The sequence below is a fragment of the Marmota marmota genome, unplaced genomic scaffold (genome assembly GCF_001458135.2).
Source record: "Marmota marmota marmota unplaced genomic scaffold, marMar, whole genome shotgun sequence".
In the NCBI taxonomy this organism is placed as follows: Eukaryota; Metazoa; Chordata; class Mammalia; order Rodentia; family Sciuridae; genus Marmota; species Marmota marmota.
Window position 1 is genome coordinate 20,945,291 of NW_026000153.1, and position 16,108 is coordinate 20,961,398.

The 16,108-nt window shown below is 42.9% G+C and overlaps 1 protein-coding gene across 1 annotated transcript in view; it reads right to left on the reverse strand.

The window, feature by feature from the left end:
* Window positions 1-8,100: 8,100 nt before the first annotated feature.
* Window positions 8,101-16,108, reverse strand: part of Igfbp3 (insulin like growth factor binding protein 3) — an 8,120-nt gene continuing 112 nt past the window's right edge. The window contains 6 exon segments of the mRNA XM_015490102.2: window positions 8,101-9,584; window positions 10,483-10,623; window positions 11,527-11,646; window positions 12,075-12,301; window positions 15,771-15,887; window positions 15,890-16,101. Coding sequence (XP_015345588.1) covers window positions 10,498-10,623; window positions 11,527-11,646; window positions 12,075-12,301; window positions 15,771-15,887; window positions 15,890-16,101 — 802 coding nt within the window. The 3' untranslated portion in view covers window positions 8,101-9,584; window positions 10,483-10,497.

The window sequence follows — 16,108 nt, forward strand, 5'->3', positions numbered from 1 at the left end:
ATAAAAATATAAATCGGGACCCACAGTGATTCATATTAACCCTTCCCTGCACTGGAATTCTCTGGATTTTCAAATCTTTCACCGGTCCCTTCGCAATGCTGCACTATGAACTTGGATTTCTTTTTTTACTGTATAATGCTACATTTGGCCATCTCTCCTGCTCCCAAAGCTCAGCTTGCCAAATCTTGAATTGCCTGAGCCCCATGCCAGAATCTTTCCCAATCTTCCATACTTTAGATCTCTAGGAAAACTTTTCTTTTGTGCAAGAAGTTTTCAGATGTAGTGTTGTTTTTCAAGACAGCAACTACGAGGGACAAACATTGGTTGGCTTTGGGGCAAGGTAGATATGAGTTCAAATCCAGAGTGTTACATGTCATGGCTGCAGTGAGAATGAGAAATGGTCCAACAGAACATTCTTGATAGAAATTAAACTTAGAAATTAAACCTAAATACATGGGAAAACATGCTATATCCATGGGTTATCAGGGTGTTAATACATCCCAAACTGACCTACACATTTAATGCTATCCCATCAGAAATTCAGCTGGCTTCTTTGTAGATTTGACAAGCTGATTTAAAAATTTATGTGGACTTTTGAAGGACCCAGAATAGCCAAAGCAATCCTGAAAGAACCACAAAGTAGAACTCACACTTCCCGATTTCAAAACTTACTACACAACAATGAAAATCAAGACAGTGTGGTGTAGACAGATAATCAATGAAGCAGAATTGAGCGTCCATTAATAACCCACTATATGGATAGTCAACAATGTTCAATAAGGGTGTCAAGACTTTTCAATGGGGATAACACCACTGGTGAGACAGATGGATGTCCACAGATAAAAGAGTGAAGTTGGACTCCTTCCTCATGCTAAGTACACAATTTAATTAACCCAGCAGCTTGGGAGGCTGAGGCAGGAGGATCATGAGTTCAAAGCCAGCCTCAGCAACTCAGTGAGACCTTCTCTCTAATATATATATTAGACCCTAATTAGAATATATATATATATGGGCTGGGTATGTGGCTCAGTGGTTAAGTGCTTCTGGGTTCAATCTCTGGTATAAAATTTTTAAAAAAAATCTCCAAATTAAAGAACTTTTTAAAGATGTAAAGCTAAGAAACTCTTAGAAGAAAGCAGGAGTTAATCTTCAAGAGCCCAGATTTGGCAAAGCATCCTTAGATACGATATTAAAAGCAAGAGTAACAAAAATAAAATAAAAAAATTGGATGTCTACAAAATAAAAAACTTGTGAACTTCAAAAGACACCATCAGGCAAGGGAGAAGACAACCTACTGAGTGGGGGGAAATATTCACAAATGTGTGTATGTAGTAAGAGATTGGACAAAGTAGGTGAAGAATAGAAGTTCAGTGGATTAGACAAAGGGAGTGAAGGGAAGGAAGGGTGACAGGAATAGGAAAGACAGTGGGTTGAATCTGACACAACTTTCCTATGTACATATATGAATACACACGGTGAATCCCCACATCAAGTACAACCACAAGACTTGGACCCTAATTAGAATAAGATGTACTCTGTGTTTGTATAAATATGTCAAAGTATACTCTACTGTCATATATATCTATAAAGAACAAATAAAATTTAAAAAATATTGATTTTTAGAACATCTAAGGGACTTTTATAACTCAATACTATGACAAGTAACACAATTAGAAATAGGCAAAGTATCTGAATAGATATTTCTCCAGAGAAGATACATAAATGGCCATGAAAAAATGCTTGGACTCATAAGTGATGAAGGAAATGTGTGGGAGGCTGCCATGTCATGTGATCAGTGTTTTCATCTCCTGATTGGCTTCAGGCACTGTTGGTCATTCCCAATCATCTGGCCACTTTCAAGTGGCTGTAGACGGTAGCCCCCATCTTGAGAGTAGTAAAAATGCAGCCAAATGTGTCCTCGTGCATGGGCGTGCCTTCCTATATCCCCAGGGATGGAGTTACCTCACCTGTCCTTGTAACCCTGTCCCCCTTGACCTTCATTGGATGGAAATTTCTAAAGAATCTAGAGTCCCCCCAATAAAAGTGCACTCTGAAATGTGCTCCCTCTCTCTCACCAGCCTGTAATGACATTCCTTCCTCTCCCATTTGGGGAGTTTGAGGCTGAGGGCAGAAGGGCTGTCCCGGGTCTTGAATTTAAAGGTAAATCGTGTGTCTGTGTTTTATTTCCTACCTTAGTAAATTCACTAGAGCGACCTCTAGTTTAGCTGCCTGCACTGGCCACAGGCGGCAGAAATGCAAATTAAAATTAAAATGAGATACCATTCACTTGACTAGAATCAAAGAGTCATACAGCAAGAAGTGTTGGCAAGGATGTGAAGAAATTGGCATCCTCATATAGTGCTGGTGGGATTGCCAAATGGTGCAATAACTCTGGAAAATGGTCTCATATTTTCTCAACTAATTAAATACAGAGCTATCATATGATCTACCAATTCCACAGAATTCCATCCCAAAGCCCACCAACATATGAGAGCTTCCAGGTATAAACTATTTCCAAGTATATACTCAATATAAATGAAAATATGCTTGCATGTAAAACCTTGTATAAAAATGTTCATAGAGACATTTATAAGAGCCAAAAGGAGACAATGTTTCTAATGTCCATCAATGGACAAATGGATAAATGAAATGTTCCAAGTTTCTAGACAATGAAATATTATTCAGCTAACAAAAAGAATAGATTACTGAATAATAGTATCAGTGTGGATGGACCTTGGAAACATGATGTTAAGTGAAAGAAGCCAGTCACATACAACCACACATTGAATGATTACATTCATATGAAAATTAAGGAAAGAGCCATTTATATAGACAGAAAGCAGATTTTTCATTGCTTAGGACTAGGGAGGGAAGATGAAGAATTATTGCTAAAGGTTTCAGGGTATCTTACTGAAGTGATTAAAATATTCTAAAATTCTCTTGGTGATAGGTACACATCTGTAACTATACTATAAGTCCTTGAATTGTGCAGTTTAAATGGGTAGATTTTATGGTATTTGAATTATATCTCAACCTGTTAAAAAGAAAGAGTTCTCAGTGGGAGTAACACTGCTACTGTAGCACTTTAGAAAGAAGATTTTGGAAGCAAAGATTATTATAGATTTTAAAAGATAAAGGAGGCTAGGAATTGGTTGGAACTTTTGGTTGCAGCAAGGTCAGAAGAGGAAGGTCAAGAGCCTCAGTGTGGTGGAAAAGAGGCAGATCAGAGTCTACAAAGGGAGGGACAGAGAATCAACTTCTAGAAGTCATTGTTAACTCCAATTTCTCTCCTTCTCTCTATTCTCTTTTGAACACACTTTCATCAATTGGGATGATTCATCATAATCCTTGTTTTTGTAGTTGTTGTTTTTGTTTTGGTACCAGGGATTGAACCCAGAGGCTCATTACCACTGAAACACATCCCCATCCCTCTTTATTTTTTGAGTCAGGTTCTCAACAAGTTGTTTAAGGCCTTGATAAGTTGCTAAGGCTGGACTTGAACTTGCAATCCTCCTGTCTCAGCCTCTCAAGTTGCTGGCATTATAGGAGTGCACCATCATGCCCGGCTTAGAATCCTTGGTTTAGAACTAACACTCATTACTGATCCACAATTGACACTCATTTTTAATAATGTAATAATGATCCATGTGAACTGAGAGCTAAAATTCTGGCAATAATCACTTATTATTTCACTCTCATTTAATTGTATCACATCTGTATCTATTTTACAAAGTATATTTTTATTTTCAATGACTTGTTTTTTTTTTAACATTTTATAAAGTATGTTTTGTAGAATGTGATCCTTAGGGACTTGATTTCTAAACTTGATGTTGCAAAACTGTGTATCATCTGCATTGTTGTTTGGGTCTACTGTTCATTCATTTAGACTTCAAAAGGCCCTTCCCTCTTGCACAATACCACTGCTCATCCATCCAGGCTCCTGTTAATGTGAATAAGGTTGTTTTCAGGTTTAAAAAATTGTCAGCAGTGCTACTAAAACATTCTTGCAAATGGACATGTTGTGGCTTAGATTGGGTCTTCAGAAAGCATATCCTAAGACAAAAAAAGTAAAAGTAACTTTTTATGATGTATTCTCTCTCTCTCTCTCTCTCTCTCTCTCACACACACACACACACACACACACACACACACACACCCCACCTGTTTGGTTTTGAGGAAATGGGACTAGGAAGGTAGAAAGGCCAAACCAGTCCAAGTCCCACAGAAGGTAACTAGGGTATGCCCTGAAGAAGTTATGCTAGGAAGCAATTTTAAGTGAGGGAATGAAGGATTTACTTTTCAAAGCCCCAGCTCTGGAGGTGAGGAGTTATGGGGCGTTTTCATTGTGCTCTAAGGTAAGTATCTGAGGAGTCCCTGATCAGCTGGCAAAACACTATTTAAAGCTACCAAAGAAGCAAACACCAGAGATCACAGCTTGCTGTCTGGCCTCGGCCCCATCTCCCTCCAGAACTGCTCCACACCCAGGTCTCCCTGACAGTTATACCTGCTCCTGCCTCTGGATATTCTCTCTCTCTCTCTCTCTCTCTCACACACACACACACACACACACCCACACACACACCCATTCAATACATACGTATACATATATGTGTGTGTATATTTATTAGATGGGCTTATACCACCAGAAGCTGGATAGTCCCACAATGGCCGTCTGCCAGCTGGAGAGCTGGAAGAACGAGTAGCTGCTCAGTTCAAGAAGCTGGAGCCTCAGAACAAGAGGGATCAATGATGCACAATGATGCAGGTCCAATCTGGAACTGAAGGTCTGGAAATTTCCTGGTGAGCTGCTGGTCAGAGTCCACTTTCTCTTTCAAAGAGTGAAGGAGCTGGAGTCCAAAATTCTCAGGTGAAGGATTGCAGTAGAATTCTCAAGAAGGATGGAGCTTGCATCTGCTTTGGCTGCCTCATTCTTCCACCTTTTTTGTTCCATGTAGGTCTCCAACCTATTGGAACGTGCTGCCCATGTTTCTGGTGGTTCTCCTCCTCAGTTTGCTGTCCCAGGTGCCAATACTTCCTAGAAACACCCTCACTGACACACCAAGAAGCCTTTTAACCTTAGGCATCTCTGAATTTGTTCAAGTTGACAACTCAGATTAACCATCTGAGTTATGGAGATGGTGCCCAGGGGGCTGATGGAAATGAAAGCTCTTTGCTCAGATTCAAACTAAAGGCAGGGGCATAAAAAATGCAACTTATTTTTCTGAATAAAAAGTACAATCATGTTCATTATAGAAATTGTTATGATTATAATGAAGTAGAAATAAAATAAGGACATGATCTCTATTCACGTTGCCAGGGTTAACATTTGGGTGTATTTCCTTTTAGTTTACACAGTTTAATAGCATTATGCTTTTATTTTTAGCCTGCCACAAACATCCTTCCATGGTATCAACTTTTTTTTCAAAAACATTTCAGTCAGGGCAAAATATTTCTTTGTATGGATTCATTTTTTTAAAAAAAATGTCTTGCTCTTTCCTGGGCACTCCTCTGAGGATGCTATCAGGATCATTTCTGCAATCAGTTTAGAAGCTGTGTCAATGTTAAAGAGGCTGTTGACACAGCCTCTGCATTGCCCTGACTCCAGGGTGTCAAAAGCTTTCCACTTCTGGGTGTGCAGGGTGGGCAGCACAGGACCTTAAAACCTGAGAGGGCAGAAGGTGGCTGGGGGAGAAGGCAGTGGGGCAGAGGGGCTTCCCAGGGTCCAAGCTGGGGGGCAGAGGAGCGGTGGGCAAGAGGAGGACCAGGTGGGCATAGTTTCTCCATATTTACTGCAAGTGGAAAGAGAATATTTAGAAGGAAGATGTGATCAAAGGTGTTGGATTAGTCAAAGTTCTCCAGGGAAACAGAACCAATAATTTACATCTATGTATGTAAATATGTACGTATGTATCTTCTTGTGTATCTGTTGTCTATCTATATTTATCTATCATTTATCTATCTCTATCTGTATATTTTTTGGTATAGGGTATTGAAAGCAGGGCCTCTCACTCTACCACTGAGTTACAACTCCAGCTCTATAATCTATCAATCATCCTTTGGTCATCTATCATCTATCAATTATCCTTTAAGTGTCTATTTATTTATAAATCTATCTTCTGTCAATCCTCTATCATAACAATCTATCATCTGTCAATCCCTTCCATCTATCTCCATCCATCTATCCATCAATTATCTATGATCTGTATCTATATCCATCAATCATCTATTGATTTTGTATCATTCTATCAATTATCTTTCTATATCCATTTATCCATCAGTCATCTCCTATCTATCATTGATGTATCTAATCACTTATCAAAAGTTATTTATTGGGGCTGGGGTTGTGGCTCAGCAGTAGAGTGCTCGCCTATCACATGCAAGGCACTGTGTTCAATCCTCAGCACCACATAAAAATAAATAAAATAAAGGTTGTGTGTTAAACTACAACTAAAAAACATTTAAAAAGTTATTTATTATGAAGAACTGACTTACACACTCAAGCTTTGAGGAGTTCCACCATCTGCCATCCATAAGCTATATACTTGGGAAAACTGAGGTGGAGTTAAGTCTTGAATCCAAAGACTTGAGAATTGGTAATGTGGTGATGTGAGTTCCAGTCGAGGGGCAGAGAGTATATGGCCTAGGCAGGCAGGAAAAAAGGTGCAAATTCTTTCTTCCTCTGCCCTTTGCTCTGTTAAGACCTTCAATGGATTAGATGATGCCCAATCACATAACCTGCTTTATTGGACTCACTGATTCAAATCCTCCTGTCATCTGGAGACAGTTGCAGACATACCCTTAAATGACATTTCATCTGGGCACTTCAGTCAAGCTGATGCATAGACTGACCATCACAAGTATGGAAAGTAGCAGAGGCTAGATTAGAGGTCAAGGAGTGAGAACAAGGAAGCCACTAACTTGTGTGCCTTCCAGGGAGGAAAGCCCTGTGGACTTCTAAAGAACCATCATTGGGTGGATGGTGCACACTTGTAATCCCAGAAACTTGGGAAAATGAGGCAGGAGGATTGACTGTGAGTTTGACCGTGTCTGAAAAAAAAAAGAAAGAAAGAAAGAAAAAAGAACTGGGAATATAGTTCCTTATTCAATACCCAGTACTTGGGGGCGGGGAGAAAAGGCCTAATTGTGTGGCTCTTACCTCTGCAGTGGCACTGAAGGCCCTGCCAAACTCCTGCCCTGTATCCCTAGATGCCTGGCCTGCTGCAAAGGTATACTCCATGGTCTCTGTGTCTCTCCCACCCCCAGGTGAGCTCCCTCTGTTTACTCCATTCTTGCAGCTTTGCAAGCTTAGCACCCCAGGTGTCTGCATCCTCATTTTCTCTGGTTTCTCATATGATCAACTCCATGGCTACACCCCACACTCCCAAACCTCTGAACACCCCTAGAACCAACTTTTTGCTCACTATGTACAACTCTGACTTTGGAAGTATTTTAGATGTTTTATTGACAGATCAGACATGGCTCTGAACAGCTGATTCCTTGATGTGCAGTTTGTTCTCCAATGCCCTAAAGTTAAGGGCTCAGTACATTTCTTCAAGTTGCTCCTTGACAAGAGACAATTGTTCCAAGGCTGCAGAGAGGGGACTGAGATCTCAGAACCCCTCCTAGCATCTATTGGGGACCCTCCTCTTCTTCCTGCCTCTGTCCATTTTGTCCCTTCAAGGAGACACTGGCAAAAGAGCCACAGGAAAAGGACATGGGGCTGGTTGGGGGAGTGTCTTTCTCATATGTCGTCCTGCATGGCTTAGGGAGGCTGCTCTTAAGACAATACAGGGCACAACCCCAAAATACAAGAACCAGAAATCCACAGACCACATCTGCTGACCTCTTTGACTTTCCCACACAGTGACAGCCACTATCACAACCTCCCAGAACTGGACATTCTTTCAGATGTGGCCCAGTGCTAAATGGATGCCAGTGAAGGCCAGTGGAGCTCTCTTGATTGGGTCTTTTGTTAGCCATGGAGACAGGGCAACATGTTTAAGAAGTCTTCTACTGTGTCTAGAATAGTCTACCCTCTCAAGAGTTATTTCCATCATGATGCAAAACCTGGAGGCGGTCAATAACAAGGGGAAGAAGGTATTTTTTTTTAAATGGTAAAAACTTTATTTACTATTTATAAATACATTGCAAGACAAACTTTTCAAAAATACTTTTTTTCCCCCAAAAAACTTAATTAAAAAAATAAAGAAAAGCTAATAGGTAGGCAGAATGTCTTGAGACCCCTTTGTGTTCTCAAGGAGAGCTCTGTGCAGTGTGCATCCACCCCCAGGACCATGGCAGGCAGGGCAGAGTCCCTCTGCCCATCTTTGCCAGACCTCCATGGTTTGGCCTTGGGGAGAACAGCCCGGCCTCTGGACCCGAACTCTTTTCCTCGGTCATGGCCGTGGTTAAATCATCTAGTATCTCTAACATTTTATCTAGGATTATCTAGTACAGATCCTATTATATTTGGGCTATGTTGTATACAATGTTAACAATTATTAAGAATGTATTTTTTCTGAATATATGTGTTAATTATAAAGAAAGTAGGAGAACTCCAAGTTCAACAAACACAGGTGAGTCTCTATGTGTTCCCAGTGTCCTTGATAGGCTCCCCAACAAGCCGTGCATCTTTCCCGTCTACAGAGTATGTTTATTTTTTACATTGTACCAAGAAGGATAAAGAGATAACAATAAAACTATCCTCAAAAATAAATTTTGTTTTGAGGAATTCACCTAGAAAACACTATTTTCTGCAGTCATCCAAAGAATCCTGTCATTGTTTATGATGCTGTTGAACACGGAGGCTGAGGCTCACCACCCTTGCCCTTCCTGCCCTACGGTGGCCACAGCAATGGCCATCCTGGGCCTTCCACTGGGCCACATCTTCAGGAAGCTGCCTGACAAAGGAGGGTAAAAAATACCTGCCTTTATAAGTTCCCAGAGTTCCCTAGAGCATTCTTGGTCATTTTTTTTTTTTTTTAAAGATTCCACTTTATACTCTGCAATAGTTCCCAAGCAGATATGGTCACTGGCAGAGAGTAAGCAATGATCTTCATGATTGAGGGACCAGGCCTTTAACTCAAAGATGGCAACACAGAGGGCTGTGAGCCTCAGGAGTATGCGCCAGGATGTCCAGGTGACTGGGGTTTAGGGGTTTTCCTACTCTTGAGGGTGGGGATGAAGTGTGTTCTCTACATTAAGCAACACAGCCGCCATAGTCTTGAAGTCGGAGGGTCAGCCGCCTCAGCAAACACACGGTGAAAATTCCAGGTGAGGAGAAGTCCACAGCCTTGTGCATGAGCGTGTGAGTACTTTTATAGGCAGCAACAGAGAAATTCAAACTGTTTTTCGCTGACTACTGGAAAGTGGAAAGATGCTCAAGTTTACCATTTAAAGGAACCATAGGCATTTCAAAAAAAAAAAAAAAAAAAAAAAAAAAACCTGTCTAAACTTTGGTTTTCTATTTTTTTTTTTAAACCAGTTCACCACAAAAGAAATATAAATGGAGGCTGTAGCCAGCTGCTGATCATGTCGTTGGCAGTCTGTTGTGCAAAATAAGGCGTATTTGAGCTCCACATTAACTGAAACAAAAAGAAAAAGAAATATGTGGTATGATCACCTGAAAAACTAAAAGGGTACAACTCTTGCTTGGGGATTTGCAGACACAGGCCCCAGATAAATGTTGCTGTGGTGTATGCAGGGGACTGGGGTCAACTTGCTACCTTTCAAGAAAGCAAAGAACACTATAAGTTGCTCAGAGTTGGAAAATGTTACCCTAACATTAGAATTATTATTTTTTCTAACTTCCAAGGGAAAAAAATAAACTAACTAAACATAAAACTTTCTACTGCTTTCTAAATGTCTTGAGGAGATAAAACAATACATTTATTCCTATTTCCCCCCAACAACTCTCTCGACTTATTAAAAGAAAAAAGAATATCGAATAGCATTCTTCAAAATGATGGCTTAAAATTCCAATTTCATATTAAACAAGTTTTCTTAAAGTTATATTAACTACAGACTGAGAATATTCACAGTATATTTATAGGAAAAAAAAACTAGCCACATCTTTAATTTAGAAACTGGGGTCTTTAACAAGTTCTTGTGGATGAAAACAGTTTCCCTGATGTGAAGATAAAGAATCATCAGACTTCCAAGGAGAAAGCTTCACTTTGAAAAGCCTTCACGCTGTGCGTGGGTTGAAGATTTCATGTTGTAGACTATTTAAAATGAAGCACAGTGTCTGAGACCACCCTGGTTCTGGCCTTTCTCCCTGTGTTGTTGGTTGGGTTGGCCTGATCTGTCCCCTTGCCTTTCTCTCTCTGGGCCTGGCTGTAGTTCCTGGGTGTGGTTGCAGTGAACCTGAACAAGGGCCGGTGGTTATGCCCAGCTCTCATTATCCCACCACTCCCAGGAAGAGGAGCCCCCAGGGCCAGGGATGCTGAGGCCCCCACAGCCCCACCCAGTCCCTGGGCTTACATGGTGTAATGGAGTCTACTGGCTCTGCATGCTGAGGCAATGCACGTCGTCCTTCCCCTTGGTGTCATAGCCCGGGAGGGGCTGCCCGTATTTGTCCACACACCAGCAGAAGCCCCGCTTTCTGCCTTTGGAAGGACGGCACTGAGGGAAGAAAAGAGAAGACAGACATGAACAACCTGGGCAAGTTGATAACAAGGGCACAAGGTAGCTTTCCCTGCATGGCTCTGCTGGGTTGAGAAAGCATAACAGAATTTTTGGCCAACACTCCCACAGAGTCACTTGTGTGTGGGTGGCCGTGTACATGTCTATGTGCACGTGTGTGCAGCATAACCTCTTCCTGAGAACAGGAGAGATGAGTATGTTCCTTCTGCCTTTGGGATAACAGACTGATTCTGAGCCCCAGCCCAGCATTACACAGGGTACCTTCTCAGTATAAATCTGCTGAATGGGTGACTGGCAGAAAATGAGTGTGTGAATAAGGGCCCAAGTGCAATAGCTATGGAAGAAGACAAGTTCTCTGATGTGGCTGCTATGACAAACATGGCCATCTATGGCCAGTTCTGCTTGCTTAGGTCTTCTGAGATCCATGGTGTGCCATAGAGGCATACTTATTTTGGTTCAACTACATCTAAAATTTGTAGTTTTATTTTATAGCTTGTCACTACCAGGAAGGTGTCAATACCAGATCTTACGTCCTCATGTAAGAAATTCACCACCGTAGTTATTCAGAATGTCACTCCATGATGCAATATTAACAAATGTGTTAGTGTGTCCCTTTACAGTTTATAAAGGGCTCCTCCATGTATCTTCTGAGTGAGTAGTTAAAACAGACAGTAAAATGTAGAGTTGGATCTGGGCTCAACCCTCACTTAGAGCACCAAGCCAAAGTTCCCCTTAGTGCCATCTCCTGAGATTGACTCCAAGTCACAGTGCCAGTGCCACATGGCTTGGAGTTAGAACTATGGCCAGAAAAACCCTGGGGTTGACCTGAGGCCAATTTCTCCTCTGAGGAGAGGAAGAAAACATGCAGAGGCCCTTACTCACCTGCTTTTTCTTATAAAATCCCTTCTTGTCACAGTTTGGGATGTGCACGCCCCTGGGACTGAGCACATTGAGGAACTTCAGGTGATTCAGTGTGTCCTCCATTTCTCTACGGCAGGGACCCTGTGGATTAGAAAGTACCAGAAACACAGGGGCATGGTTATTGCTTTTAAATCCTATTATGTATTATAATAATCTCACAACCATCCCAGGAGGGTCCTATAATATACATCCCTTCAGTACCTCTTGAATAGGTTAGCAAGAAAGTCCCATGAAGAAGTTAATCATTGCTCCCCCTTTTTTTAAATCCCCAGAATATGACATAGAACCTGGCAGAGGTCCAAAAACAGTGCCCAGTGAATAAAATAAAACCATCTTTATGAAAATCTCTCTGTGCAGAGATTAAAGGGCACACCACACACTTTATAAGTGCTAGGAGGGGTGTAAGGCTGCCCACATTTCCAGAACCATTAGGACTTGTCATGTGAAGACAGCCCTTATGGATCTTGGTAGGTGTCCCCTCTCCTGGCTTTAAGAGGAAAGGTTCTCACATATTCTGTCTCCCGCTTGGACTCAGAGGAGAAATTCTGGGTGTCTGTGCTTTGTGACTCGTAGTCCACTTTGTAGCGCTGGCTATCCTTGGCATGTCCCTTCTTGATGACATCCATTTTGGTATGGAGGGGATGGAACTTGGAGTCGGTCACCCTGTGTGTGCTGGGGACTGCCTGGCTCTCCACACTTCCAGTGCTGCGGTCCTCCTCAGATTCACTAGCATTTCCTAGAAAAGCACAAGGGAGAGAAAGATGTGATTACTGTTGATATGGAACAATAGTCTTTTCAAAATCTTGCTATTACAATCAGGTCTCATCTAAATGGCAAAGTTATTCGACCATTCCAAATAAACAACAACAACAACAAAACCTTGACAAAATGTTATTCTGTAATACTGCTTGCCGTATTGTGGTTGCTTTACCTCAAGAGACGATCTATTTAAAAGTTAGTTGGCCGTGTGCTTTTCCTATGTAGCTGCAACTGAAAGTGGGAAATGCTTTATCAAGTGCCCTCAAAGACTTAGACTCCAAAGCAGCAGTGTTCTATGTGTCCAGCAGGGGGCGAATATACACCACAGAAGTTGCTGCAGAGCTGATTAGAAATCTCTCAGGGCAGCTTCAAGTACGGTTTCCTCCTCCTGGGAGCAGCGACTACTCCAGGATCTGGGGGAAAAGTTACATTCTCTACCCCAGAAAAATGGGTGGAGGCAGCAGACTGGGTGTGAACAAGTCCTCCTGGGAATTCTCAAATTGATTCCAGTTTGACTAGCACTGTCCTCTACTTTGCCAGTGCTATAAACTTTTTGTCCATTTCTGATGGGAAAATAATTCTACCTACAACAAAGGGTCTTGCTGCAGGACCCAGCATCACACAGACATATTGGGGCCTTGTTTCCCATCTGTCCCATCTCTAAAACTCAAGGTCCACATTGACCCTGTGCTTCTCCAAGGGCACATTATTGGGTGAGTCCTCCCCGCCGGTCAGCACAGCCTGTCAGCACAGCATCTCCAGAGTTGCAGATGGCACCAAAGCCCCACTCACAGTATAGATCTCTAAATGCCAAAGAGTGTTCATTCCTTGGGGTCGGTGGGTATGAAGGAGAAAGCCACCTCTGGAAAACTCCCCTTTTATAATTAAAATTAAAAATTATAATTATAATTAAAAATGCTAATGAAGAAAGCTCAATAATTGACAAGGTTGCTGGAATGTTAACAGTTTAACTGAAACTTCAGGTATATGACTAAATGGGTGCTGGATGTATAGTCAGAATCCTTAACTCTATCCCTTTCCAGGAATGGACTTGAAATGCTTTCAAGCTGGGTGTGCGGCTGGTATACAGCTCTGATCCCCAAGGGGTTTCAGTTTTGGCTGCAGGTGATTGTCATGGAATTCCTTTACTTCCACAATCAGAACCTTGTCAGGGCGCTGGTCATTGTCCAACTGGTTCAGAATCCATTACTGTTTCTTGCCTCCAGGGGATATGTCCAGCTGTGGAGACTGGGAAGCAGCCACAGCCTCTAGCTCTTGGCTCAGAGGAGCAAAAGCCTGGTTCCCTGAAAACTACCAAAGGGGTGAAATAATTGGGCTGCAGACACTCTGCTCTCTCCTCCTACTAGCAGGCTAATGAGGAGATTTTGGGGGAAGCCCCTCCCCTCCCTGGGGCTCAGTTTCACCTACCCAATAGCTCCTGGAGGTCCCCAAGGTGTTTAGTGCCTTGGGAAGTAAAATTTCCCAGGGTCTAATTCAGGATTTGACAGAAAAGTTTCATAATTGATCAATTTAGTTTCAATGTTCTTTAATCTTAGTTGTTTCTTTTTCCTTTTCCAAGAGAGTACTGGGACAATGGAGATGCTAAGGATATGTAAATAAACATATTTGCATTTCTTTTCCAAGAAAGCTGAGTAATATCTTAAACTTCCTCTGTTTCTTTTAATGCTTAGACTGCAGACTAGAGCCTGAAGAGAAAACAGTTCTATTTAAGCAAGAGAATTATGACTTTTGACTATTACATGACTACTTTTTCCAAAATTAATTTTAGAAGTCAACCTAGTTTTTTAAAAAATAACTTTATAAGACCCCACATCAACCAACAGATAGATACTATAGAGCTATAAAGGTGATAATCATAATGATTATTAAAGCCTAACTAAAAAGGACATTGTTTCTAAGCACTTCTAAGATAACTTTTTGAATACCCCCAAATGTACTAGAACAATAAGGTCCACAATCAAATGACGTAACATTGTTATGAGAGAAGAGCATTCAGAGACTTTAACAATTGGCTAGAGCCAGTGTGACCACTGGAATCTTGCCTTTCCACTAATCCGGTTCCTTAGGGATAAATAAAGCCAGCCTTGACCATCAAGGGAATAGCTTCATCCAAGAGTGTAACTCTACAACTACAGAAATTACCAAGGGACTGTACATTTTGCTAATCCAGGATGGGGGCTTGCCCAGCACCATCTGTCCAGCATGATGGGGGGGTGGTGGAGGTGGGGGACTAGGGTGAGAAGAATTCTCCCTGCCTTCAGCTGTGCAGGGCAGGAACTTTCCTCACATAACTAAGCAAGACTGGCTAAGCATGCTTGAAATTTAGAACAGCTGCCAAATCCATTTAAAAATTTTTTTTTTTTTAAGGGAACAATGTGATGTCCTTAAACAGAGTTGCTGCCGCCTGCCTGGTAGTGGCTGAGCCAAAAGGGGGAATTGCCAAAGATTTGCATTTTTCCTCCTTTGGAGGCTCCCTTCAATTGTACCTCATTCCTTCCTCTTGGCATTAAGGAGGGAAACAGTCCTCTGGTTTCAACTCCCTTCTCAGCTGTTGAAATCCTCTGGGTCTGTACTCTCCGCAGCACCAACACCTTTGCTTTTGTCTGACCGCCTCCCCGGCTCAGGGTGTGATAGGATGTACAGAGTTATGATACTGAAAGTCTCAAATGAGGGTCAAACCTATAAGACTGCTTCCCCTGGGTGACCTTGAGATGTTACTTCTTTTTGAACTTCAAGTTTTCCAACCACAATCCCATCTCAGGGGTTTTCAGACACAAGAAGACATGACATTGCTTTCCAAGCCAAAGACTATGCAAATGTCAGTATTTTTAGACAGGTATCTTCCTAGACTTTCCTGCCCAGCTCCCCAGATCCAAATCCACCCCTGTTTCTGCCTCCGCGCCTTTCTACTTCGTGGGGAATGAAAGCCGAGTCCCAGAGCTGGGCTACATAATACACACCTGCTTCTCCGCATTGGGAAAGGAGAATCTCCAGAGTTTAGGACCTTTCTTTCCTTTTTATTGACGTGCTGGGAAACCGAACCGAACTCACACATGATGGGCATAGCGCTCTGCCACTGAGCTACATCCCCAGCCCCAGGCTCTTTCCACAGACAGCCAATTTTGGTGTCCGCTTTCCACGCCAATGAAACCTACCCAGTTTCACTGAAAGCGCTTTTACCAGAACCCAGTTTCACTGAAAGCGCTTTTACCAGAACTCTGCACTATGAGAACGAAGCAAGTCTCTAGGTTGGCTGCGGAGGGTACCTCTAGCGAGCGCCTTCGTCTCCCGGAGCCCCAGTTTCCCCACTACCACCTTCTGGATGAGAAGTGCGGAGTTTCCCATAGCAGCACACCCTGTCCCCCCCAGCCATTCGCACCGGGTCCCTGCTGTTGCGCGCGGTGCGCCTGGCGCTGGCAGCTCACCTGGAGAGGATGGTGCCGGCAGCAGGTAGGCGCGCAGACGGCCAGCGGCGCTGGCATTAGCACAGAACCCGCGGCCGTCCAGCAGCGCCTGCAGCGGGCGCTGCTCTCCGGGCGGCGCTGGCAGCGGAGGCCGGCGCCACAGCGCTCAGTGTAGACACCGCACGGCTGGCCCTCGCGCAGCGCGCACGTCATGCAGCAGCCACAGCCTGGCTCGCGCACCAGCTCGGCGCACGCGGGCGCTGTGGGCGGAGGCGCGCACTGGGCCAGCGCACGCGCATCGCATGGCTCACAGCGCACTACGGGGCCCGCGCCACTGCGCCGCGCCTGCCCACTGCGTA